Here is a 26,427-nt window from a genome sequence, read left to right on the forward strand (position 1 = left end):
ATAAAGTTCATCTTTAATCTTCAAGCAACACACATCAAAGTTGCTGGTGAACGCAGCAGGCCAGGCAGCATCTGTAGGAAGAGGTACAGTCGACGTTTCAGGCCGAGACCCTTCGTCAGGACTAACTGAAGGAAGAGTTGTTTGCGTTAATCTTTAATCTTTAATCTTTAACCTCTATTTCTTGTCTCATCCATGCTCAGTGGAAAAAGCCTGCTGGCATATCTATATATATATTTTTATACCTCTATCAAATCTCTCCTTATTCTCCTGCATTCCTGGGAATACAGCCAAGCCTATTCAGTCTTTAAATATAACTCAGATTCTCAAACCGGCATTAACATTATAATCTTTTCTCTGTACTCTTTCAATCTTATTGATACCTTTCCTGTTCATAGGTGACCAGAACTACACACAATATTCCAGTTTTGGCCTCACCAACGTAACTTCCCAATATTTGTATTCAGTTCTCTGATCTATAAAGTCCAATGTGCTAAAAGCTCTCTTTACAACTCTATCTACCTGTGACACCATTTTCAAGGAATTATGGATCTGTATTCCCAGATCTCTTTGTTCTACCACACTTCTCAGTGCTCTACCATTCACTAAGTTCTACCCTGGTTTGGCCTTCTAACTTGTAAGATATCACTCCTCTCTGCATATAACTCTTCCATCTTGAAGGGAAAAAATGGAAACATTATTTGACTTTCTGCACATTTCTCTAACGTATAGCCATCTCTTACATTCATCAACACATTTGCACAAAAATCATTTTGAAAACAGCAGAGTAATTATTCAGTAAGGATATTTAAAGGACCCCTGATATATTCTATATTCCCTACCTGGACAAGGATGTGTGTTACACAGAGCTTCTTCAGTGTGCAGACCCAGACAGATGTCTCCACCATAGGCAGGTGCAGGATTGTTGCACGACCGTGTCCTCATGTAATGTCCACCTCCACAAGTAACTGAGCACTTGGACCATGAAGACCAACATGACCAACCACCATCCACTTTAAAAATAAACAAACAGTAACCATTTTGATGAATAGTATGTGACCTGAAACATTATAATAATTTGTCTTCCTTTTTTATTTTTTATTTTTTACTTTTCTATTTTTTTAAAGATATCCAGCAATGCAAATTACATTGCTGGGTTATATGTTTTTATTGTCTTCATTTTCAATAAGACCAATTTAAGGTAATAAGGATGATACAACAATCTAGCAAAGTGAATTAAATTTGGATTGTAAATATGGTGAAGGATGTAAGGAGGCTCCAAGGGGCTATGGACAAGCTGAGTGAGTGGGGAAAAATGTAACTTGGTAAACATGATAGAAAACAGCATTTGATAAATGCTGAGAGCTTGAGTGACGTTGAGGTTAAATGCAACCGACAAAGGGGATCAAAGCTTCAATCAATTAAGAAGACAAATGACAGTATAATATAATAAAGAAAATTTGAATTCAGGACTAATAAAGACTTTTTGCAATTATATAGGACATTAATGAGACCATGCCTTGAGTACTGTGTACAGTTCCAGTCACCTTGCCTAAGAAAGGATGTATTTGCCATAGCAAAGATTCATTCAACTGGCTCAAGGTATAATGGGTTTGCCATTTGAGGACATTTTGAGCATAATGGGGATGTGAACTCTAATGTTAAGAAGAATGAGAGGAGATCTCAGCAAAACCTACAAAATTCTGAAAGGGTTCACAGGCTTCATCCAGACAATATCCTTCCCCAGCATGAGAAGTTTAAACTATAGAACAAGTTTAAGAACATTTGCAACTATGATGAAGAGGAGATATTGGAACACCTGGAATTCTCAGGCATTGACATCATTCAAAAAAGAGCTCAATAGATTTCAGCTATGAAGAGTATCAATGACATTAAGGGTAATGCTAGAAAATGCACGGATTGAAGACGAGTCTTGATCTTGATCAATCGTAAAGGCTCAAAGGGATAGATGGCCAGCTCCTGGTCCTATATCTTACGTGCTTATGTTCTATTCAGACATATCTGAAATCACTTTCCTACTTAAAAGAATATATTTTTTGGAAATTAATACAAAGCAAGTGACCCAGAGGGACTTGTTATATTTGTGTCAGGTTTCACAATTTTATCAGAATTGTTGCACAACTTTAAAGCTTTCTCCTTATGGTCATTCAGCTCAGGCACAGTTCTATGCGGCATCTGGTCAGGCAAAAAAATTACACACAAGTGACCTGCTGCTTTAAATGTATCATGTACTTTATAAAACACACACACATGTAGTGCTGCTGTTACTGGTAGAACTCAAAGAATCTTTCCCTAACCTTAGAGGAAGTTTCATTTCCTAAACTTCAGAAGTCCATCTGCACATGCACTTTAATTTCTGCAATCACAACATCCAGGGGGCTGTCTGCCACCCATTCTCAGAATTCTTCAATTAAAGTGGGCAAAAACATGAAGTGCCAACAGCCTGATCTCATTGCCAAGACATCTCCATAATATCCTCTCCAATACGAGGATGCATTCAGTGGAATGGTTAACAGCTCCAACACAGCAGCAAAATTTTTGAAGTGACAAACAGGAATTTTTTTAAAAAACAATAAAAGATTGGAAGTGAAGGGATAAAGGCATTGGTAACTCCTTACAAAGTGGCAGGAAGATGTGGATTTTGTCTCTGAAATTGACCTATTTATGACAGATGACATGATAATTTTCAACATATATAATCTTTTATTCAGAACCCAGTGATTGGTGTATAAAGAAAATAGGAACCCTCTTTATGTGCATATGTAAATCAGGAATACAACTTTGTCTCCTCTTCATTAATGTTTCTGGGCTCTGCCAGGCTATGAACAACATAAATCAATCTGCAGATTCTGCATTTAATCAAACACCAAATGCAGTGACGGTGAAGCTCACAGCACAGCAGCAACTGGGGGCTGCTAAGCTCTTTGTAGATATTTTTCATTTCAGCCACTGATAAGTTTTCAATTATTCCTGTGGCGCTGCAGCTGATACCTAGGTGTATTTTCATCACATACTACGGCAGATCTGAGAATCTGTTTCAATCACAGTATTGATGTCAAAATTTGAAGATTGCAACATTTGAGATTCAGTTTATTTATTATTAGCTTGGGCATATGAAAAAAAAATTTTGGATAAACATGAGTCCCAAATTCTCTGATGGTCTATGACAGGTTTTATAATACACGAAGGTCCAAAGGTTTATCCTGAATTAAATTAAATTATGTTCCATTCTCTAAAAATGTCTCAATAACAATTTGGTTTGAAATTGTTTTTACCTTCCATTCTTGCCACTGGCAACCACAGGAGTTCTACCTTAACACCTTTTCTCTTGAGCCAAAAATTTCTTTAAAAATATCCAATATTTGTAAACTCCTCTTATATATAGATCAATGTCCAGGAACAATTCTTGTTACTGTAGGTAGCCAGTCTAGAATAGATTATTTTAAGGCATGGGAAAAGCAACAGTAACATCAGTCATAAATCAAACTATTAACAGGCAAATGCAGAAATGAACCTGAATAGATATTAACTATGATACCAATCTCCTCTAATTTATCAAAATAAACAGAAACTTCGTTTATTTCTACAAGTGCTTTAATAGATCCAAAACTATGTGTTATTTGGATTTAGAAATTATTTTAATATTAGACTATATACAGACCAATGAAATAACGTTTTTACTAATTCTACCTTTGCATAATATGAACAGACAGTAAGTAATTCAGCTGCCTGTAGGTTAAAATAAATGCTCAGGATTAGAATCCCAGTAGAGATCATGTACCACTTCACACAACTTACGGTAGATAAAACAGTATGGCCTTGTAGGATATTAGAGGTAGATATAGAAAGATATGAAGAGAATATACCACATAAATCTTAGGTACAGTCTTTAGGTGTTCCTGGCAATGGGAAAGGTTAATATCAATTCATATTCATATTTGACAATGTTGATATGTGCGTATTTCTACTTTTCCCCACCTTTCCTTCTCTTCATGCATAATATACAGGGGGGAAAGAATATAATTGCTAAGACTTGAAACATTCATTTTATTTGGAATCCTCAGTTTTAGCCTGTCACCTTTATACAGGTCATTTTCAGGCACAGAGCAGCAGCACATACCTGGACAAGGCATGATATTACATTCCTGGTATTCAACTGATTGCCCTAGGCAGGGAATTCCTCCATTCCTTGGCTCAGGATTATTGCACAATCGTTTACGACTTCGAATTCCTCGACTGCAGTCTCTGCTACACTGTGTCCACGGCAGCCAGGCAGACCAAGCCCCATTGACTGTGTAAACAGAAAACCTCCCATATCGTAAGATGCTTCCAGAAAACCCTTTAAGAAAAAAGGGGATAAAGTCATAGAATCAAAGTCTTAAACTTGGAACTAAAAATATAAATTCTTTATCTACTGAGAAAAGCAAATGGTGGCAGTGTATCGAAGCACAGTTTCATAAATATTCAATATCATCATGGAAGTATTAAAATATTTAAAAATATAAATAATATTAAACTTAAAAGAGAACATTAAATGCAAAGCAAATTGAATTAGTTCAAACAACAAGGTCTATTTACCAATCCCTGGCTGCTTTTCCCCACTGATATCAATAAAACTGCTATAATTGTGCCTAGGTTAACCTGTCACAGGACCAGCAGGCAGTTTCCCAAATCTGCGAAAACTTGCAGACCAGGGCGATAGACTTCACAAGAAGGCTATCAGACAGCCATTGATGGCTGAAGCTCACAGAACTGCTGGATTAATGGGACTTTATGTAGAAACAGAGTCAAGTGCAGCCAAAGTGATGGTGCTGAGATGGGAGATCAACCCACTGAAGTCAAAGAATAGAAGAAAAATGAGAGTAAGATTAAAATACCCTTAACAGGAAGTTTCTAGACCACAGTCTAAAAATACCTCTGTTGGTAGGAGCATAAGCACGTGATGACTATAATAGAACAGGCCTTGCACTTTAACAAGTGGAACAAGTAGGGGAAACTCTTACAAGTCACCGAGGTTGGCGTCTGGAAAAAGCCATAAATTTTAAGAACGGATATAACACTCCAAGCCTCTCAAGACCAATATAACTTTCCTGAGATATGCTATCACATTCTGAACCAAAAGCTCGTTATTATTCATTACTGTACCAATCCATTAGTTTTGGAAGTGCATTGACCCTATACAGGAGCACAAAACAAATAACATCTCATGATAGACTTTCAGATGGCCTTTAACAAGGTGCCACACATGAAGCTGCTTAACAAGATTAGAGCTCATGGTATCACAGGAACGATACAAGTATGGACAGAAAATTAGCTGATTGACAGGAGGTGAAGTGTGGGAATAACGGGGGCTTTTTCTGGTTGACTCCTGGTGATTAGTGGTGTTCTGCAGGGGTTGGTATTGGTACCACTTCTTTTCATATTACTGTATATATCAATAATTTGGATGATGGAATTGATGACACTGTGGGCATGTTTGCAGAGGATAGAAGAGAGGTGAAGGGGCAGGTAGTGTTGAGGAAACAGGGAGTCAGCAGAAGAACGTAGACAATCGGGAGAATAAGCAAGAAAATGGCAGATATAGGTAAGTGTATAGCCGTGCACATAAGTAGAAGGATTTAAGACGTACACTATTTTTTAAATGGGGAGAAAGGGTAAAAGTGAGAGGTGCAAAAGGACTTGGGAGCCCTTGAGAAGGATTCCCTAAAGGTTAACTTGCAGGTTGAGTCTGTGGTAATGAAGGCAATTTGCAATGTTACCATTCATTTCAAGAGGACCAGAATATAAAAACAAGGATGTAATAAGGCATTGACCAGACCACACTTGGAGGATTGTGAGCAGCTTTGGGCCCTTTATGTAAGAAAGGATGTGCTGGCTTTGATGAGAGTCCAGAGGAGGTTCATGAGAATGATTCCAAACATGAGAGGGTTAACATATTAGGTGAGTTTTATGGCTTTGGACCTAGACATGCTGGAGTTTAAAAGAATTGGTGGTGGGGTGTGGGGGGGTGGTAATCTCATTGGAACCTGCTAAATATTGAAAGGCCGAGATAGAGTGCACGTTGAGAGGGTGTTTCCTATAGTGAGGGAGTCTAGAACCAGAGGGCACAGCCTCATAATAGAGGGATGTCCATTTAGAACAGAGATGAGGAGGAATTTTATTAGCCAGAGGTTAGTGAATCTGTGGGTGGCTGTGGTGGCCAAGTCATCGGGTACATTTAAAGTGGGTTGACAGGTTCTTGATTAGTCAGGGTTACGGGGAGAAGGCAGAAGAATGGGGATGAGAGGGATAATAAATCAGCCATGATGGAATGTGGGAGAAGACTCAACAGGTTGAATAGCCTAATTCTGCTCCTATGTTTTACCCTCTTATGATATAGGTGCAACAAAAAACTATTTCAGTGGGGTTTTCTGAAATCTTTAACAGCTTTCCTGGTCAAGGCCTTTGCCTAGTCTGTCCTTGAAGATGACTAAAAAGAGACAGAAACAAATTAAACAGAAACAGATATCATCTTTCTTCGATGAAAGGGCCTGCCAGCTTTCTGGAAGGGTTATTAGAGTCAGATCTAATATCACCAGCATATGTCGTGAGACTTGTTAACTGACTTATTCCCCCACCCATTTACCAGTTTCTCCTTTTTATTGTTTAAATAATTAGTGGTTTTATTTCAAGGACTCCACTGGTGTATTTTTCTGGGTATTCCATATAATACTATCTCTATCTGCCTGTCTACATTTTTGGAATTGACCTTAACTGCAAGGGCTCACATTACCAACTCATTTACAAAGATTTATCCTAATCATGTTTCAAAATACCTTATAATTCTCACATTGTCCTTACTAAAAAAAAATCCAGAAATTGATCTGGTGAAATACCTCTGCCCAAAACATCAACAGTTTGTTTCCCTCCATAGATGCTGAACGACCTGCTGTGATCCTCCAGCATTATGTGCATGCTGCTCAAGAAATTGATCTTTCGGGAGCAATTTAATCGATTTCACCCATAATGTTGAGGGTCAGTGCAGAACTTTATTTCAAAAGGCACAGATTAATCAAGAGCAGTCAGCGTGTATTTGTTAAGCAAAAGTCTTGTGTGAACCACATTGATTGAATTTTTTGAGGAGGTAATAAAGAAGGCAGTGTGTTTGATATAGTCTACATTGATTTTAGCAAAGCTTTTGACAAGTTCCAACATAGCAGGCTGCTCAAAAAAGCATAAAGAATTTGGGATCAAAGGAGAATGGAAGATCAAACTGAGTCAATGACAAAAGGCAATGGCTGCTGGTATTGTAATTCAAAGGCTCTTACCAGTGGGACTCCATTAGGCTCCAAACAAAGAATCCATTTGTATTTTCACATTCGTATTCATGATTTTTATATAAATATAGAGGACACAAGAAATACATTTTCAGATGATACAAAACATGGCTGTCGACAGCGGGAAGGAAAACTTCGGATATCAGGAGAACAAAAGTCTGACTTATCATGCAGAAACAGGGCAGATGAATTTAATCCTAGGAAGCAATATTGTAACATTGATGCATTTGGGGAGATGCAACAAGACAAAAGATTGTACAATGAATGTGAAGGGATTACAAAGCGTGAGGGAACGGAGACAATTGTAATTTGCATCCTCAAAAACATGGAAGGAAACCGACCAGGTAGATAATGTGGTTATAGACTTACAAGATACTTTCCCTTATTAGCCACTGCACAGAATAAGCGAGCAGGGAAACGGTGCTATGTAGAACACTTGTCAGGCCACACAGTGAGTTATGTGCAGAGTTCTGGTCGCCAAAGATTGTAGCATTCCAATCTTGCCAAAATTGGCAAATTGGAAAATATTGAGAGCCAACTTTGGAAAAGAAGTAGCTGAGATTAATTGAGATGTATAAAAATATGAAGGCCATAGACAAATAGGAAGAAACGATTTCCCTTTACTGATGGATCAAAATCAGGAGCCATATATTTAAAATAAGGAAGAAGAATGAGAGGGGAAATGATTATGGTAGGAGTCTACAGCTCAGTTACTGAAGATACAGAAACCATAACCACATTTAAACAAAGCTCAAACTCTAATGAGGTCATGGCTCAGTTTTTTTATGTTTGTAGGGATGGTTTTGGGGAGAGGAGGGGAATTAGGGATCTGGTTAGGGACAGGAATATGGGGGAGTTAGAGGCCTGGCTGGAGTCTGGGTCTCTGCTCTGTGTTCAAAAGCCAATGACATGGATATGTGACAAAGGGCACCTGTGGAAAGATGTTGGACTGACAGACCAGTGAGGATGAGGTCTGGTGCCCCCACCAGGTCAGCAAGTCATTTGTGAGTTCCAAGATCAGGTTCTGCCTGGCCAGAAGAACAGAGTTCAAGGCCTAGTGTTCATGGCCCTATCATCAGCAAGTCTGGAGTTTGAAGCCTGGCTGTTGGGGCCCTCATTCTTTATCATTAGCAAGTCCTGGTGTCAATGTCAAAGATCAAAACCTGAAGGTCAATTGGAATTCTGAAAGTTGAGGCCTAATGTCCAAATCCTTGATTTTACGAGTCTGCAAATGCACTGGGGAGGTTGAAGGCCCAATTTCCAAGTCCACTAGAGGGGTATATCTGTGTAACTGAGACAGAGAGAGATGGAGAGGGCAAGGGCAAGGGAGAAGGAGAGGGAGACTTGTTTCACCTGTATTGTTTCGTTGCTGTCCTGTTGTTGTTGGTGCTCTGTGAACATTGTGGGTATGCTATGTAGGCGCCAGAATGTGCGGGGACACTTATGTTGTGCTGGTGGTCAACACAAATGACACATTTCTCTGTACATTTCAATGTACATGTGATAAATAAATATGTCTGAATTTGAACCTGCATTTCAAAAATTGTGGCATGCTAAGCCAAGTACTGCAAAGTGAGAGATGAGGTCAAAAGCTTTTATTCCTCTGACACAAACTCAATAGGCAAATAATTTTCCACATTGTAAACTTTCTATAATTCAAATCCTCCATTAAAGTATACAGCAAAATGAAAAAAAATTGAATTATTTTATTCCATGAAAATTGCCAAGCCTGCTCCAATGAATGGGCTGTGCTGAATGTGCTGATGTGGCTGGTATATCTGGCCCACAGGCTCTGCAATATACACACCACCACTGGATTGATGTGAGTGCAGGGGTAGAGTACAAGGTTAGATGCATGCACCTGATGTCCTCCATGTTCCCAACTTTAGTATTTCTGTGTGTAGGTGCAAAGAATAGAATATGCAACTGCAATGACAGACCAGCCAACAATCCTTCATGGAACTTTAGGCTAGTAGGCAGCACAAGCCTATATGTTGGAAACAGAGATAGATAGAATGAATTGTGTACTGAAATTATTGGGCTATTTCTCTCAACTAATCTCTCTAATATGAGCTGTTCATTTACTTGTGCCAGGATGCATGCACAGTAAAGCTCAGAGAACACAGTTATGATTTTTAAAATGTATGCAATCGCTAGTCTCTACCCGTAACCACTCTAAAAAGCCCCACAAATCCCTTCATTTCTGATACTTCAGCATCTTCTTCCTGAATTTTACAAATAAACCTGTTTTCACTTCTATCTCTAGCAGTATATTCCAGATCCTAATGGATAACTTTCTTACATTACATCTGCAAAAGGTTGTTCCTCACTTTTGTAAAGTTACTTTTACAATCTATTCCTTATACGGTTTACCGTTTTTTTTCACTACACACACCGCAAATCAATTTTTCCAAAATCAACATTCTCTTAAAACTCCCTTCAGGCAGCTATTGCATTTAGCATCTAATTTGGTACATCTGAAGTTTCTGCTATCAAGGGTAAGCATACAAATCAGTGCATTAAGAGTTGGTGTAGTTAATTTTGTGGAGACCATATTTGTAGGTGCAAATCTGGTTCCAAGCTCAGTCCCAAGCCTGTGCTGAGTTAGCCGAGCTTAGCCAGATTGGTAGAAGATTGTCTTCAGGGCTTGTGAACTCTGTACTAAGGAAGAAAACCAGAAATATTTTCACTTTTAATTTCTATCCATTTGTTCCTGCCAAATATAAACCAACCTAGGACTCGAAGAGTTATGTTGCTTCCTGGGTTGTACTTTGGTTTTGGTTTTCACATACACAGAATAGCCCATTAGATGAAGGAAACTTGCTTGCTAATTAGTATTTTAATAATTTGCCATACCCTAAAACGAATGAACTGCGTTTTTACTGGAGTCTCTACTGCACAAGAGGCTCAAATTGCTTTCTGTAAATCATGAAAATGAAGAGTGCGAATGGTTGGAAGCAGAATTACATCATGTAAAGCAACACACACACACACAAAATGCTGGAGGAGCTCATCCATGGGAAAGAATGAACAATCATTGTTTGAGCTCGAGACCCTTCATCAGGATTTCCAGCATCTGCAGTTTTTCTTCATGTTTGTGATTTACATCATGAAGACATCTTTTTGCAAACATCTTCATGTCAATATTGTGTGTCAAGTTTTTAAACCTATGTGCCAAAAATAATAGGGCCTTATTAGCAATTAATTATTATGCTTGAGCATAATACAACTGTCCCTTATTTTAAAAATTCATAGATAGGCTCAACCTTTCAAAATAAAAGACTGAGAAATGTTGATACAGTCCATAGCTTGTTATGATGTCTGCAACCACATCTTAACCATCTATTTGGGCTGCTTACGGATCCATGGGCTGCGGGGGAAACATTTGAAGGTAATTTTCTATGATCTTAAGTACACTAAATCAAAGTTCTTAATTGTTCATGTCTGAGGGAAGCTACATAATTCCAAAACTCAAGATTCTGCTATCCACTCACCGCCTGCAGAACAACCTGTCGATCCATCACTGGAACAGTACCGCATCTCTATCCTTTGACGGCCAACATCTAATAGGTTTGGGTCAGCCAAGCGTGCCTTGCACGTGTACCTAAATCTCTGCTCATAATGACCTCCATTGTCAGAAATGTTAACAGGTGTCCATGGAGTCCAAGGAGTGGTCTTCTTCAGTTCTGGACACAAGTTGGTGTTACAAAGTTGATATTCCTACACATTTATAAAAACAAAATGAACAAAATTAATATTTTAGCACAATAGAAATTAATGCATTGGTGGGCTAGCGACTGGCTTAAATACTTTCATATCTCAGGATACAAAAGGAAAACACTGATGTGGTGAACATTGTTCACTTTCAATGTAGAAAAAATGTAATATATCTGATTTTATTCAGCAAATTTAAACAAGAGGATGGGCTGCTTTCCAATTGTAGGACATAAGGAAGTAATATTATGTACTGTGAATAATATTACCGTGGAACTTTAGGTGAGTAATAGAACCTAATGAAAGGTTGTAATAATAATATGTTGTCCTAATATCAATATCTACAACTGGTATCATCCCAAAGTCACTATGCAATAGCATTAAATAATTAGCCCTACACAAAAATATCTACATAAGTCTTCAGAAAACCACAATACTAAACGCCACTAGAATAGTTTGAAAATTCCTAGCGATTGAGAAATGAACGTGTTTTGTTATGCCTGTACCTCATGTTTTACCAGCTTGAGCTGAGAAAAAAATAATTCTCTAACAGTATACTGCTGTGCTCTACCTCACATAAATTTGCGATCATGATCCCAGCTTCAGGTAATTTCTACCTATTAGAAGATAAAAATCTGAAGAACAATTTATTTTTGGTCTTAAACCATAATTATTATATATGGCATTTGTTCTCTACAGAAATCTTTATCTGAAAATTTAACACATTGTGTTAATTTTTTTTGTGTTAGGTAATGAAAAAGTAATTCAAGTAAACCAAAAAATCTAGATTCCATCTCACAAGTTGAACTTCCATGTAATTTTACAGCATGTTAAACACGTGACGTATTTTGGAAAGTTAACCCACTGTAGGTAGAGTACTAGGGCACATAATAAAGGGACTGAGAAGTATGAGTGCAGTGTCACAGGTGGACAGGAAAGTGGGAGGCATTTAACACACAAGCCTTCATCAGTCAGGGCATTAAATATAGGAGATGAAGTATTAAGTCGCAGCTATAGAAGTTATTGGTGAGGGGGCACCTGGAATACTTCTACTGTTTTTGATCAGCCTGTTACAGGAAAGATGTGGTTAAACTGGAAAGAGCCCAGAAAATATTTGAGGATCTTGCCAGGACTGGAGGGACAGAGTTATAGGGAAAGGATGCGTAGGCTGGGTCTTTATTCTTTGGGGTGTAGAATGAGGAGTGACCTTACAGAAGTCTTTCAAGTTATGAGAGGCATGGATAAAATGGGGGAGTCCAAAACTTGGAGACATAGATTTGGGGTGAGAGGGGAAAGACTAAAGGGACCCAAGAAGACAAGTTTTTCATGCAGAAGGTGGTGAGTATATGGAATGAGCTGCAAGAGCAAGTAAGATATTGTCATTTAAGAACTTGGGTATGTACATGAAGGGGAGGGGCCTGGAGGGATATGGGCTGAAAGCAGGAAATTGGGACTAACTAGCTGAACAATGTGATCATCATGGAATCGTTGGGTTGATGTGTCTGCACCCATGCTGTACGCTCTGACACTATTTGCACCAATGGGAGAATCTCAAATCAAGGAACAAAGTGGCAACATTACAGGGTGTTTGGCAGGGCCGAGGCCCAAGAGCATATCAAAGTGGTAGGGCCCAGGCCTGGGCCGAGAGCGAGAAATGGTTCAAGGCTTGGCTGATTTAAATACCAGGCCAGATTGAAAAGGTTAGGGTGTCAGGGCTGGTGTTCAGCTTGCTGCTGTGCAAGGTTTACACATCTCTGTGCTGAACTGAGGCTGGGGCCTGAAATTAACAGACTCCTGGATCAGTTGCAGTGATGACTGACTTCGTGGCTGTGGACTCACTTTTGTGAATTTCAGTTCTGAATGTTATTTGCTTACTCATATTGTCTGCAGGACTTGTTTCCCGCACATTTTATAATAAATATATCCTAAACTTTGTAGGAACAATTATATAGAGTGGTGAATCATGGGATCTCTCTATCCCAGAGGCTTGTGGAGGCTGGATCATTTAGGATCTGGCAATGAGGAGATGAGGCTTGGGACAGATCAATTGTAATCATGTTGAAAAGCAGAGCAGGTTTGATGGTCAAGTGGACTTATTACTCCTATTATTATATTATGTGATGCACTATCAATTACTCCAAAAGACTGGAAGTAGAGTAAATACTGAAAGGCTTTTATTAACAGTAAGTGGTCAAACGTCCATGCTGAGTATCTGTCCTGGACTGAGGGAGGAGCAGTGGCACAATCGCCTTTATTCAGGGGCCTGTGGGAGGAGCCACGGGAGCAGTCAGCAGAGGGGCGAGTCCAGACAGGTAACCCAGTTACAACATATATATATGGTTTACCACATTATGCTAAACGTTACTGTCGCTCTAGGTAATCTGTTACTCACTATCTCATTAAAGAAGTTTTTCTTTTCCCCTTGGAAAACATGAATGACCAGAAAAAAAACTGTCCATGATCTATTTAACACAAAAGAAGCTACACAGTAGTCGACTATTCTGTCTCTGAAATTCAATTCATTTTCATTCATTTTTTGGGGATCTGGTCATTGCTGGCAATGCATTTACTGTCCATTCTTAAACACTCGCGAAAGAGGTGATGAGCCACCATCGTGAATCATTGTAATCCTATCAGCTATGGTCCGACTGGGTAGAAATTCCAGGATTTATACTCATTAACAATAAATGAACAGCAATACGCTTCCAAGACACTAAGCTGTTTAACTTGGGCAGAGTATACAATTAGTAGTATTCCCATGTAGCTCCTGCCCTCTTGCCTTTTTGATGTTGGCAATAGGTATGTAACTACAGTACATTTTGGAAATAGTACATACTGCAGTTTCTGTGTACCAGTGGGAAAAGGAACATTTACTTCTGTGGACTGGGTGCCAATCAAGTGAGCTCCCTTTTCTCAGACACGATCAAACATCAAGTTGTTGGAGCTGCACTGATCCAGGCACATGAAGGGTACTTCGTCAAGCACCTAACTTGTCCATTGTAACTGATGGAAAGGCTCTGGTATTTCTGGAAGCCAATTAATCACCACATGAAACCCAACCCCTGACTTGATCTTGTACTCAGTACTTACATGGTTGAGCTTCTGGTCAAATGTGACATCTGGGATATTGATGGTGCAGCAGTTAGTGGTGGCAAAATATGATTTCAATCTTTGGAGTAGTTTTTATCTTTGCCACTAACTTCACCTTTACTAGGGCTTCCTGAAGCCATAGTCAGTGAAAAGCTGGATGTTCCCAAACTGAACCAGAAGATCGAGTCCCTTCTGAAGTCTAGATCTGCTTTCAAATCAGGTGACCCTGCCCTTTATAAAAAAATCAAGATATGGCCTCCAAAAAGTCATCAGAGATGCTCAGACAGTACCAGTCCAAAATTGAGTTTCAGTCCAGCTGTCATTACATTCTATAATGGTTTACAAAATGAAGTCGGGCAGCATCACCAATGACAGCACATCCCTTCCCAATGAGTTGAACACATTCAGTAAGTGTATTGAACAGAAGATAACAGATATGTCACTGCGCACCCTGACAGTTTCCAGTGCACCTTAAGTCTACAGTCAATGCCACAGTTGCAAGATCAGTTTTCTTGAGAGTGAACCTGTGGAAAGCACAGGGCTCAGATGATGTCCTTAGATCCTGTGTGCTTTACCCCGCACATTTATTTACAGACAATTTTAACCTAGCTTCAGGATGTGGTTACTTCCTGCCTTAAGAAGACCACAATCAACCCAGTACCCAAGAAAAAACAAGATAACATTCCTTAATGACTACTGTCCAGTGGCTCTAACATCTACCATCACAAAGTGCTTTGAGAGGCTGGTCTGGCACGTATCAAGTCCAGCTTTCCAAGCAACTGACTGCAATTTGCCTAGCACAGAAACACGTCTACGGTGGATGGCTTCTCCCTGGCCCCACAAAGTTGTGTCCTCAGCTCCCTACTCTACTTCCTGTTCATCCATGACTAGGTGGTCAGTCTATCTATAAGTTTGCAGATGATACCACTGTAATGGGCTGCACCTCAAATACAACAAGCCGAGGTAGAGGAAGGAGATAGAGAGCTTAGTGACAAGGTGTTATGACAACAAACTTTCCCTCAATGTCAACAAATCAAAAGAGCTGGTCATTGACTTCAGAAAGAGGGATGGAATACATGCTCCTGTCTATATCAACAATGTTCAGGTTGCAAGCTTCAAGTCCCTAGTAGTGAACATCACCAATAGCTCGTGCTAATCCAACCACGTAGACAACACAGCCAAGAAAGCTCACCAACACCTCTGCCTCCTCAGGAGGCTAAAGAAACCTAGCACGTCCCTGTCAATCCTTACCAATTTTTTAATCGATGCATCACAAATGCATTCATCTAATCACATAACAGCTTGGTACAGCAACTGCTTTGCATGTGACTGCAAGAAAGTGCAGAGTTGAGACACAGTTTAGTGTATCCTAGGAATCAGCCTCCTCTCTATGGAGTCTGTCTACACTTCTCAAGCTGCCTCCGTAAAGGAACTTACCCTGAACACTCTCTCTTCACCCCTCTCCCATTGGGCAGAGGATACAAAACCCTGAAAGTGCATACCATCAGGCTCAAGGACAGCTTCTACCCCACTGTTACCAGATCCTTCAACAGGCCCCTTGTACAATAAACTGGACTCTTGGCCTCCTAAATCTACCTCGTTGTGATCTTGCACTTCATTGTCTACCTTTCAGTAGCTGTTACCATTTTATACTCCATTGTTATTGTGTTGCCTTATTCGAGCTCAATGCACTGTGTGTAATGGTTTGATCTGTATAAAGATTATGCAAGACAAGGTTTTCACTGTATCCAGGTAGATGTTCACAGTAACAAACTAAATAGACACAATTAGCTTGACTGGATTTATCTGGGAAATTTTCTACTGTCCTGAAACAGCTTGACTAGAGATGGTTAGCAACTCTTCACTACTATTGTCATAACTTCTCATAGCCCATAAAAATTGCCCTACTGGGAATCTAGCAGTAAATGGCTCTGACAGCTTAATTGAAAGATAAGGCAGTGAAATATTAGGATATATTTCAATTGGATAGGTTGCCATGTAACCAATATTGTGAAGCAGATAGAAACAAATGATGTTTCTGCTTGCCACAACATGTGGGGAAAACATCACTACCCAAACATGGAACTGATATCTGCTGGTCAATTACCTTTTTGAATATTAGGTCCCTAATATTTTTGCATAAGGAATTGTCAGCTGCCTTGAAGCTCCATGAACCTAAGTGTGATTCTGACCACGGATGTATGGAGTTTGCACATTCTCTCTGGAACAGAGTCAGTTCTCCGGGTTCCTCTTGCCTTGCAAATTAGGTAAGTGTCTAAATAATCAAAGGAAATTTGATGGTATGTGCGAGAGCAAGTTGCAGCGATACAGGGAAATAAGGAAGGGGAATGGAATTGATTCCTTGGGAGCCAGATAGGGTTTAATGGACCACATAGCTTCATTGTCATCCGAAGTTCAAAATGCTTTTTTGCCAGAGCCATACCTTCATTCACTATCCCATTCCCATCCCAGTTTTTCCTGTCCATAGATTTTGGAAGTTCTCTGTCTGATAGACTCTAACACTTTTTGTTTACCATCTTATCACTTAAAACCGTGTTGTTCCTTCAGATTTTAAGTGTCAGACTATATCAGAAAACCAGACGTGAAATCCACAGATCTGCATCCTTTTGCGGCTAGGTTCCAGGAGGAAGAATCTGATTTATAGAAATTTTATATAGTTTCTGAATTCATGAAATATTCAAGGTTGCAACTTCTGTTTTTGAGGTAACCGCATCCACCTGCCCATTCTGTTAAAGTGAGACCTTCAGCTGTCAGGCAATGAGATAAACAACTCCAACATTCCTCAATTCCTCACTGCCAGATTCCAGAATCAAATTGGGAATCAACTGGTTGCAATTTTTCTATCCTTGTCACCTTCACACTAGCAAGAATAGCACCGGTGTCTGGTTCCTGTAGCTATGGCCGCCTTTGCAAAGGATACTTATTCAGAAACTCAGGCAAGTCGCACCTCAGATTAGTGTGGGGGGGGGGGAGGTTGGAGAAGGAAAGCAGAAGAAATTATCTACCCCATCCTGCTAACCGTCCCCCTGTCTGTTGCCCCTCCACTGAGTACTTTCGTTGTTGACCAGATAAAAGTGATCTAAAGCTCCAACTCACGTCGCAGTCTTGCAATTACGAACATCAAGAAGATTCTGAATATTTACTGGACCTCTGGTTTACTCATTCAACATTTAACACTAGAAACATCTAAAACAAGAACTACTCAGTTTAGTAGTGGGGCCACCACCCACACCAACCAGATACAGTGTGCCCCCACCTCAATACAAAATGATCTGTATTCCTGTCAAACAATAGCAATTTCTGCCCCCCCCCCAAAAAAACCTTTAAATAATTGCCCATTAGTTAATCTCTATGGCACTGAATTGGGAGCCTGGTTTACACAGATGTTTTCCAGCTGTCTTTCCAAGAACTGAATCAGTATCTTTCTTGTGGCAAAACTAATACTATTTAAATAGCTCTACAAGTGTATATGTTTATTTTTATTATAAGAGTTTGTTAAATAATTTTCATTGGATAAAAGCTGCTTAAACTTTCTTGGTTACTTCAAGAGTAATGTTCTGCTGTAATTTCTCTTTAGTATCTGCCAACGTTTTAAGATTTGCAGGGTAGATTTCAGTATCCCAGTACCGGGGTCAGTTGTGTCTAATTGATGCAAAGTCAGTATTACAGCAGAACAACTACCCTTTTGGTTTCCAGCCTGTGAACCCACTGTAATTGCTTGTGTATAAAGTAGACCTACAATACTGCCTGCTGGGGTGGCCGGAAAGTGCCCACTTTGCCAGTTTTTCTTTCAGAAATTGAAACCCGTCATTTTATTGGAACTAAAAGCTGTTGTCGATGTTATTGCAAAGATTATTAAAATTAAAGTCATGAGGATTGTAGAAAGAGAATTTATTACAAATGCATTCAGTGCCTGTACCATTGTTCTACCATCTATAGTGTCTGTCCTAGTGAGTACTAGTGATGATTTTTTTTTGCTGTAGTGAAGGATCTCAGGAGTACTTCAGGAAATGGCAATGACGAAGTATGATAAAGGCTTCCTTTTCTGCCCTGGCCTCAGGTTTTGTTCCTTGTGGAATTAATCATATTATAAAAGAGGGACCCAGGACCCCTTTCGCAATTTAAAAAAAATGCCTCCACTATCTCTTCAGCTACTTCTTCCAGAATCTTGGCATGTAGTCCATCTCATCCAGGTGACTTATTGACCTGCAGACCTTTCAGCTTTCCAAGCGCCTTCTCCTACATAATAACAACTACGTTCTTTTCTGTCCTCTGACGCTCTCAAATGTCTAGCATACTATTAGAGTCTTCCACAGTGACGACTGACGCAAAATACTTACTAAGTTCGTCCTCCATTTCTTTGTCTACATTACTACCTCTCCAGCATAATTTTCCAAAGGTCTCATATCTACTCTCAACTCTCTTGTGCCCTTTATATATCTGAAAATTTTTTGGTATCCTCTTTGATATTACTGACTAGCTTACCTTCATATTTCATCTTTTCTCTCTTTATGACTATTATTTGCCTTCTGTTGGTTTTTAAAGTTTCCCAATCCTCTATCTTCCCACTAATTTTTGCTGTATTATATGCCCTCTCTTTTGCTTTATTGCTGTCTTTGACTTTCCACATCAGCAACAGTTGTATCATCTTCCCTTCATCTGTGCGATGTATCTATCCTGTGCCTTCTAAATTGCTCCCAGAATCTTCAGCCATTGTTGTTCTGCTATGATCCCTGCTAATGTCCCCTCCAATCAACTTTGGGCAGCTCCCCTCTCACACATCTGTAATTCCCTTTACTCCATTGTAATGCTGATACATCTGACTTTAGCTTGTCCCTCTCAAACTGCAGGATGAATTCCATTATATATTATGATCACTACCTCCTAAGGGTTCCACTACCTTAACCTCCCTAATCAGATATTGTTCATTACACAGCACCCAATCCAGAATTGCCTTTTCCCTAGTGAGCTCAACCACTAGCTGCTCTAAAAAGACATTCTACAAATACTCTCTTTTGCAAGAGGATTATTAGTGTTCTTGGCAAGAAAGAAAACAGGTAAGCAGGATCTTGCACTGATCAAGAATTCCTTCCCCCAACACAGATGCTGCTCAACCTGCTGACTTTCTATATCTTACGTGTTAACACAGGTTGAGCACACCTTATCCAAAATAACTGGGGCTGGATGTGTTTTGGATTTTGAAATATTTGCATCTATATGAGATATCTTGAGAATAGGACCCAAATCTATATACAAAATCCATTTTCATTACACACACAGCTTATACATATACCTCAAAGGTAGTTTTATACATTATTTTTAATAGCCATTACTTCCTTGGCCACCCAAATGAACAAATTGTGGTTGTTTGGCATCACCATCATTTCTGACTCTGAACTTATATGATAGCAGTAAGAAGTCTTTGTCTTACACTTGTTCATCACACATTTGTACTGATGCAGCTGTTCAGCACATCAGAGTTTTATCAGTGACATTCTAGTTCATCCCATTCTCGACATTCTTGTTCGTCATGCATACATATTGATGTAGCCATTCAGCATGTTAGATTTTCATCAGCGACAATCTTGGCAAACTCATCAACGCTGCTTCATAATCAGCAGACGCATTATCACCACTAATCTTTAAAAATTTTATGCCGTGCCTTTCTTAAATTTCTGCAACCAGCCTGCTGAATATGGACAATTACCTTCAATTTTCCATTTGTCATGATAGATCTTTGCTCGTTTCATGATCAGCATACCAATAAGGAGCGTATGTTCACTCCGACACTGACAAATCCACTCTTTCAATACACATTCAAGATCTTCATTTTTCACTTTTTATAGGCATCTGTTAGTCTCGTGAGACCATGGATTTGCGCCTTGGAAGGTTTCCAGGGCGCAGGTTGTATGAAAGACTGGCAGTCGCCCATGCTGCAAGTCTCCCCTCTCCACACCACCAATGTTGTCCAAGGGAAGGGTATTAGGACCCATACAGCTTGGCACCGGTGTCGTCACAGAGCAATGTGTGGTTAAGTGCCTTGCTCAAGGACACAACACGCTGCCTCAGCCAAGGCTCGAACTAGTGACCTTCAGATTACTAGACAAACGCCTTAACCACTTGACCACGTGCCAACACATTCTATTCAGCTAAAAACTCTGTTTTTCATTAACCTGTTCATTACATATGTGAGGTGACTTCTCAGAGTAGTGTGTAACATGCAGAGACCTGCACGGCACCTGGGAACCTTCCCAGTGCTTTGTGAAATTGTACATTGTGACGTCATGTTAGTGCACAAAAAATTTGGGTTTCGGAGGTTTTCGGATTTTGGAATTTTGGATAAGGGGTGCTCAACCTGTATTTTTAACACTACCTTCCTAACATAAACATGTTCCAAAATATCAGCATACCCTTTCCCTAACACTACCCACCACATCCTTCTCCCTGGTGAATACTGAAGAATTAATTTAAGACCCCATTCATGTCCTAGCTCCACCCAAAGATCTCCCCAGTAAGAGAACCAACTCTTTCCTAGCTTAGATTATGTTAAAAAATGCTATAATTGAAATTCAGCTTTCCTCTCAAGTTGTTTTTAGCTTTGATAGTAAATGGAGGAGTGACAGAAACGATAACTTCTTATTCTAGGCCCTTCCAGATGAGGCAGAGATTTATGTACATATCCACCAACCTTGCACACTGCCTTTGGTGCTCTCCATCAGTGAGGCCATTTGCAGACTAGGAAACTGTATTACAGCACATGGCCATCCTGATCTTCACGCTCTCTTCCCATTTTCTCTGCTGACTTCTCTTTCCTCACAGCCACTATAAGAACATATTTCACTTGGATAACTGCCATCAACCGAATACTGAATTTCTCACTTTCAGATAACCCACACACGTTTTCCTTCCCCACCCTTACTGCTGCATCCTGATTATCATACCCTTTGCTCACTTTTCTCATTTCCATCTGCCCATCACCCTTTATACTGAGTTATCTTCACTCTACACTCAGTCATGATCATGAACTGAAATGTCAACCTTCCCTTTGCCTCCACATACTCTGCTCAATCCTGCTGAGTGCCTCCAGCAGTCTGTTTTTCACAGCGGATTTCAACTTCTGCCTTGTCTTGTGACCCCATTCCATCCCTGGTAAAAATAAAATGCCATGAATTTCCACTCCCCTTCAGTACCAGTCAGTTGATGCACATCTTTGAGGATTTTGTTACTAGACCTACCTAATGAAAAGTCAGCACAAGCCAGCTCTGGGGATCTGCAGAGTCAGTGGAACAGCTTTATTTAACATGAACAACTGCAGTTTGAGATCAAGATTGCTTCCCAGCTTTTAATAAATGCCCATAGATTTCAACACAACATACATCAGTTTTTAATCCATTCAGACTGCTTTAACTTAACAATGGGTGTGTCCATAACTCTCATACACAACATGCTTTTTACACACTTGTTTGAAGTGTCAGTTAGCACAGCCCATTCCCTACATACCCCACCCCAAATGAGCAGACAGATGGGCTTTATGGTGTGTTTGACCAATGGCCTGTAGTGTATTGCTAAAACTCAGAAGATGAATCACAGCCCAAACCAGGACTGAAATACTCAAAGTCTGTTCAAGTATCCAAGTCACTCTGTCACCTACTGTGGGATGAGCAAAAGCAAATCAAACTGAACTAGTAAATTTCAATAAATGTTCCTACTTCAAAAGAATTAAGAGTCTTAAAAGGTTACTAGTTCTTCCTGTTGAATGAAAATGTTTCTAATCACTATAATTTTTATATGCTTAGAATTAGCTCAGCTGACAATTTTTCACACCATGACATTTTCTGTATACTCTACTATATAGAATATATTCTATATACTTTATTGAAGGATGTTGGAGTGAAATTGATTTGCACTCAATCTGCTGCACAATGTTTGTTTAAATTAAGATCATATTCAAGGCAGTTCAGGGTGGTCAGCATTCAGAGGAATAGTTGTGACCTGAAACAATTTGGATCAAGTCCACCATTGAAGAGGATGCCGATATATTTTTGTTAACCTTTGTCATGATGATGAACTTACCACATTGCAACCTGGACAATCATCACCATTCTGACATGTTCTTCTTCGAGCCTGTACCCCTCCTCCGCATTGCGCAGTGCAGCGTTCCCAAGGACCCCACGGAGTCCAGAATGTGTGTGGAGGACAATGAAGATGCTCATTGCAATACCTAGAAAGGAAACAAAAAAGATCATTCATTGTTGTGTCCATCGTAGCAAACAAAGCATGAATTAGTTTTATTTTTGCCTTTCTTTCCCTTTGATATAACTTCCCACTGCCTTTTCCCACAAATAATAATTTAAGGTAAGGAGGACAGTTTAAAGGACATTACCAGTTTTATGCAAGTTGGAAAAAAATCTGCAGGCACAAGTGTGCCACTTTAATGAAAATCAAACAAAATAAGATTAAAATTATATTACACTGGAATTAAATACAGCAGTAAAACTGTTTAATGAGAAAAGATTAATGTTTTTAAATGAACAAAGGACATCACTATGAGTAATAAAGAATATCTTCATACTCTCTCTCATAACTTGTAATGTATTGAGCAGCTGACTGTGCTTAGACCTTTGCAAGCTGCTCTGAATGATGCAGCTCTAATTCATAATATCTGATTCAACACAAAGGTGGCATGATAATCAAACCTTCACTGAATGGAAGTTTTGCTGAACCTAGCGACATCATTAAGGTAAGCTTTTTCAAATGCAATTATACTACCGAGTTGTACATGCTCCTGAATTAGCAAACCTTTTGTACACTGATCACATGACCATGCTTCTGCCAGAATTTTAGTACGAGTGAAACTTGAGTGAAACACCCCCTTCCCTTCTCCTGCCCCCCTCCTAAGACGGCGGCAGCTAAATGCATCACACTTCCAGGAATGGCAGGTGTGCAATAGTCCTACACCCCATCCATATATTATTAATTTTGGACTGCACTTCTGAGGTTTTAGAGTTTATTTTATGTATATATTCTTTGTCATGCTGCAAAATGTTGAGCTGCTAAACTGTGTTTCATTGCTCCACAACAATGACAATAAAGATATTCAGACTTCAGACTTCTAAATATTTCCAAAAGTTTATCTGTTTTTCTCTATCCCTCCAGGGTCTTCCTACCATCATGTTTTATACCTTAAAGCAACAATGGATTTGACACAGGTTCTTAAAACTATGGGAAGAGGCAATCTCCAATATGGCTGGCATAAAGAACCAAACGCAAAATAAGGAATAATAACCTAAAGCAACAGCAGAGTTTTCCAATGCCATGCCAGACCTCACATTCCAGTGCCAGAGTGCTCTTCACCATATAGAGTCGTGCCCAAGAGCTGCAATCCCTGCTTTGCTCAAGGTTCAACATGACAAGCATTAGCAATCTTACTCAGTGCACCTGGACAACAGGGATCAGAAACTGCCGAGGACATTTGAGGTGGAGTTGGCCATATGCAATTGAGAAGGACTGTGCACTGAGAACGGTCTCACTCTCTGCTGACGGGCAGTTGAAAGATTGGTTCAAAGACTGGAAGAAAAGTCATGCTTAAAAGGTGAAGCAAAGTGGTGGTCATTAGCTTTGTCCCAACAAGCTGTTCAGATTTGGAATGCATTGCTAGCCAAGCTGATGAATACAGGTCTGACTCTATATTAGAATCTAAAAACAAATAGAGATTCCATGGATAAAATGAAGCATGGAATTGTTCTTAAGAAATACCAGCTCAAACAAACTTGGTTGAACAATCTCCTGAGAAGCAATACAGAAGTAAACAGAATTTACCTCCTCGCCACAAGGAAATATTGTCTCTATTGTTTTACAACCTTATCCCTTGTACTGTGGCATTTCTCCCAAATTTCTGTGCAAAAGTTTTAGGCACTTGTATATAGCTAGGGTGCCTAAGACTTTTGCACAGTACTGGAGTAATATTATGTATTGCACTGTAATGATGCTGCAAGATTAAACAAATTTCATGACATACGTGAGTGATGATAAACCTGATTCTGATATGGGTCTCTATTATGGACTGAGAGTTTGAAGGGGACAGGGAGAGAGGAATCAAGGTTGGGAAAAGGGGAAGGGAGGGGGGAGGGAGCAGGAAGCACCAGAGTGACATTCTGTAATGGTCAATAACCCAATTGTTTGGAATCAAATGACCTTGCCTGGTGTCTCAGGCCTGGGTGTGTCTGCATGCGTGCTACCCTCCATCCCCGGCACTCCTTCACTACCGCCTATCCTATACCCCTACCGCAGCACTCCACTCTCATCATCCTTCGCTGCTGCCAGATTTACAAACTCACTTTCTGCTCCATGTTGATAAGTACAGTACTGTGCAAGTCTTAGGCATCCTAGCTACAAATGTGCCCAAGACTTTTGCACAGCACTGTATTTACATATCACGTCCAGATCAGAAAGAGAAGCCCCTCCGTAATTGTTATGTTTTCGGGATGTGTGTGGATGTGGATAAGGTGCATGTTTAATATGCTCCCCCAAAAGCGGTCAAATTTAAATTCCTGCGTTACGCTCCTGTGCAAGGCAAATTACACTGAATAATGTGCTGAGACTGTCATGCTGGAGAAACTGCCTTTCAGGTTCTACAGGTGTGAAACACTTCAGAAGATCAGAAACCCCCTTCAGTTGAATAGGAATTCATGACCCGGAGATGAGGTGAAAAAAGGTTGGTGTTTTCAACCATTTCTTAGGTTTGGAATTTACCTATTTTATTATTTAAATTTTTAATTTAAAAAATCTGTAAACAAAAAAAAACTTACCAGCTTTGATAAGGCATAGCTTATCCCAGAAAAAGCCTGTCAGGGCATTCAGTGGGCAGGGCTTTAGCTATATGTTAACCAGAGCCAGTCGCCATCTCGCCAGATCTTGCCAGATAATTACCTCCTGGATCCAGTCAGTTTGATCTACCCTCCATCTCCAGCCCATGTAAATGTGGCCAGGTGGATAATTTGATCTAGCTTTATTCAACCGAGAACATTATTCAGGTGTGCAAAATAGCATCTCATTGCTCTCTTACTGCTCCCACTTGCTTCAGGGAATCATACTTGATGTAATAAACACAAACGTATCTGATATCTTCAGCATCCTGATGCATGTCTATCTACCTTTTATTCTTTATCTTCTGTGCTGAGATGCTTGCATGCCGACAATTAAAATTCCGTTGTTTCTTAAAGACATTTATAATATCCATGTAAGGAAAATAAAGAAGTAAGCATAGCTCACAGGAACATAAATGCAAAAGCTGATTTCTAGCAGGTGAAAGGCATAAGTGACGTAGAACAAGAACTAATCCTCCCAGACCTTGGCAAACCCCGCGGCTCAGAGCAGTGCATGGGGCCTCAGCACTGTGAAAACTCTGCTGACTGCTCAGGTTTTGTGAACTTGCCAAGCAGCTGCACGCAAAGGCTGCCTTCATTCAGCTAATCACAGCCATCTGACATGTAGAAACGCAAATAGCAAAGAGCTTTTAATACAGAATGATCACATGATATGAACACAGCCTTTCACAGAAGAAAACAACTCCTTGCAAATCATGTTCAAACTGTACAAAATGAAATCTTATCGGGGATACCAGACAAATTAAAAACCAAAAACAATATTGTCTTCAAAGACCTGTTTCCTAAGGTGCTGAATTAACCATTTAAACAAAGTCAGATTCATTTCTAAAATAGCTACATTATTTCTAAAAACATTAGGTATATTTTTTTCACTGAGAATCTATTAGAGAATAAATCAGAGCACTGCTCTAAATTAAAAGTTGCAGCCAAGTTTCCTGCTTCTATCAGCAGCACTTCAAGAGAGACTGCAGTCTATTGTTCAGAAGACTAAATCTCTACTACTCCTTCCTCGATGAACTAATACAAGTTATTCACATCCTTGAAAGTTACGTATGGGGTTAAACTAATAAATTTTGGTTATAAAGTGAGTTTCCTTTCACACTAATTGGAAAGACATGCAAACAAACTGGATGTACACAATAGAACAAGATTCCATCTTGCAAACAGTGGACAAATTGCAATCAAACAAGGGATAATATACAAACATTTTTTTAAAAACTTCATGTGTGGAAAATAATTTTTGTCTTAAAAGATATCAGGGAACTCTCTGCATGTTACTATTTTTAATGAAAAGGCAAGGACAAGTCTCAGAAGTAATTAATCAGGCAAGATTTCTACACCTGGAACTCTACTGGCATATAGCTGTGTTATGAAGAAAACCA

General features: G+C 39.6%; 1 protein-coding gene across 9 annotated transcripts in view; it reads right to left on the bottom strand.

The window, feature by feature from the left end:
- The window catches only part of sema5a (sema domain, seven thrombospondin repeats (type 1 and type 1-like), transmembrane domain (TM) and short cytoplasmic domain, (semaphorin) 5A), a 237,150-nt gene that overhangs the window by 20,823 nt on the left and 189,900 nt on the right, over positions 1–26,427 (bottom strand). For 8 of the 9 annotated variants that reach the window (XR_011885429.1, XR_011885428.1, XM_072253469.1 and 5 more), the window contains 4 exons: positions 22,233–22,380; positions 10,829–11,054; positions 4,139–4,357; positions 840–1,010 (listed from right to left, as the gene is read on the bottom strand). Coding sequence is in view for 7 of the 9 variants with exons in the window: in XM_072253469.1 (XP_072109570.1) it covers positions 840–1,010; positions 4,139–4,357; positions 10,829–11,054; positions 22,233–22,380 (764 nt within the window). In the remaining 2 variants the exon portion in view is untranslated. The remainder of the gene's footprint in view (positions 1–839; positions 1,011–4,138; positions 4,358–10,828; positions 11,055–22,232; positions 22,381–26,427) is intronic. The other variant, XM_072253474.1, reaches the window with a different exon arrangement.

The sequence above is a fragment of the Mobula birostris genome, chromosome 3 (genome assembly GCF_030028105.1).
Source record: "Mobula birostris isolate sMobBir1 chromosome 3, sMobBir1.hap1, whole genome shotgun sequence".
Taxonomy (NCBI): Eukaryota; Metazoa; Chordata; class Chondrichthyes; order Myliobatiformes; family Myliobatidae; genus Mobula; species Mobula birostris.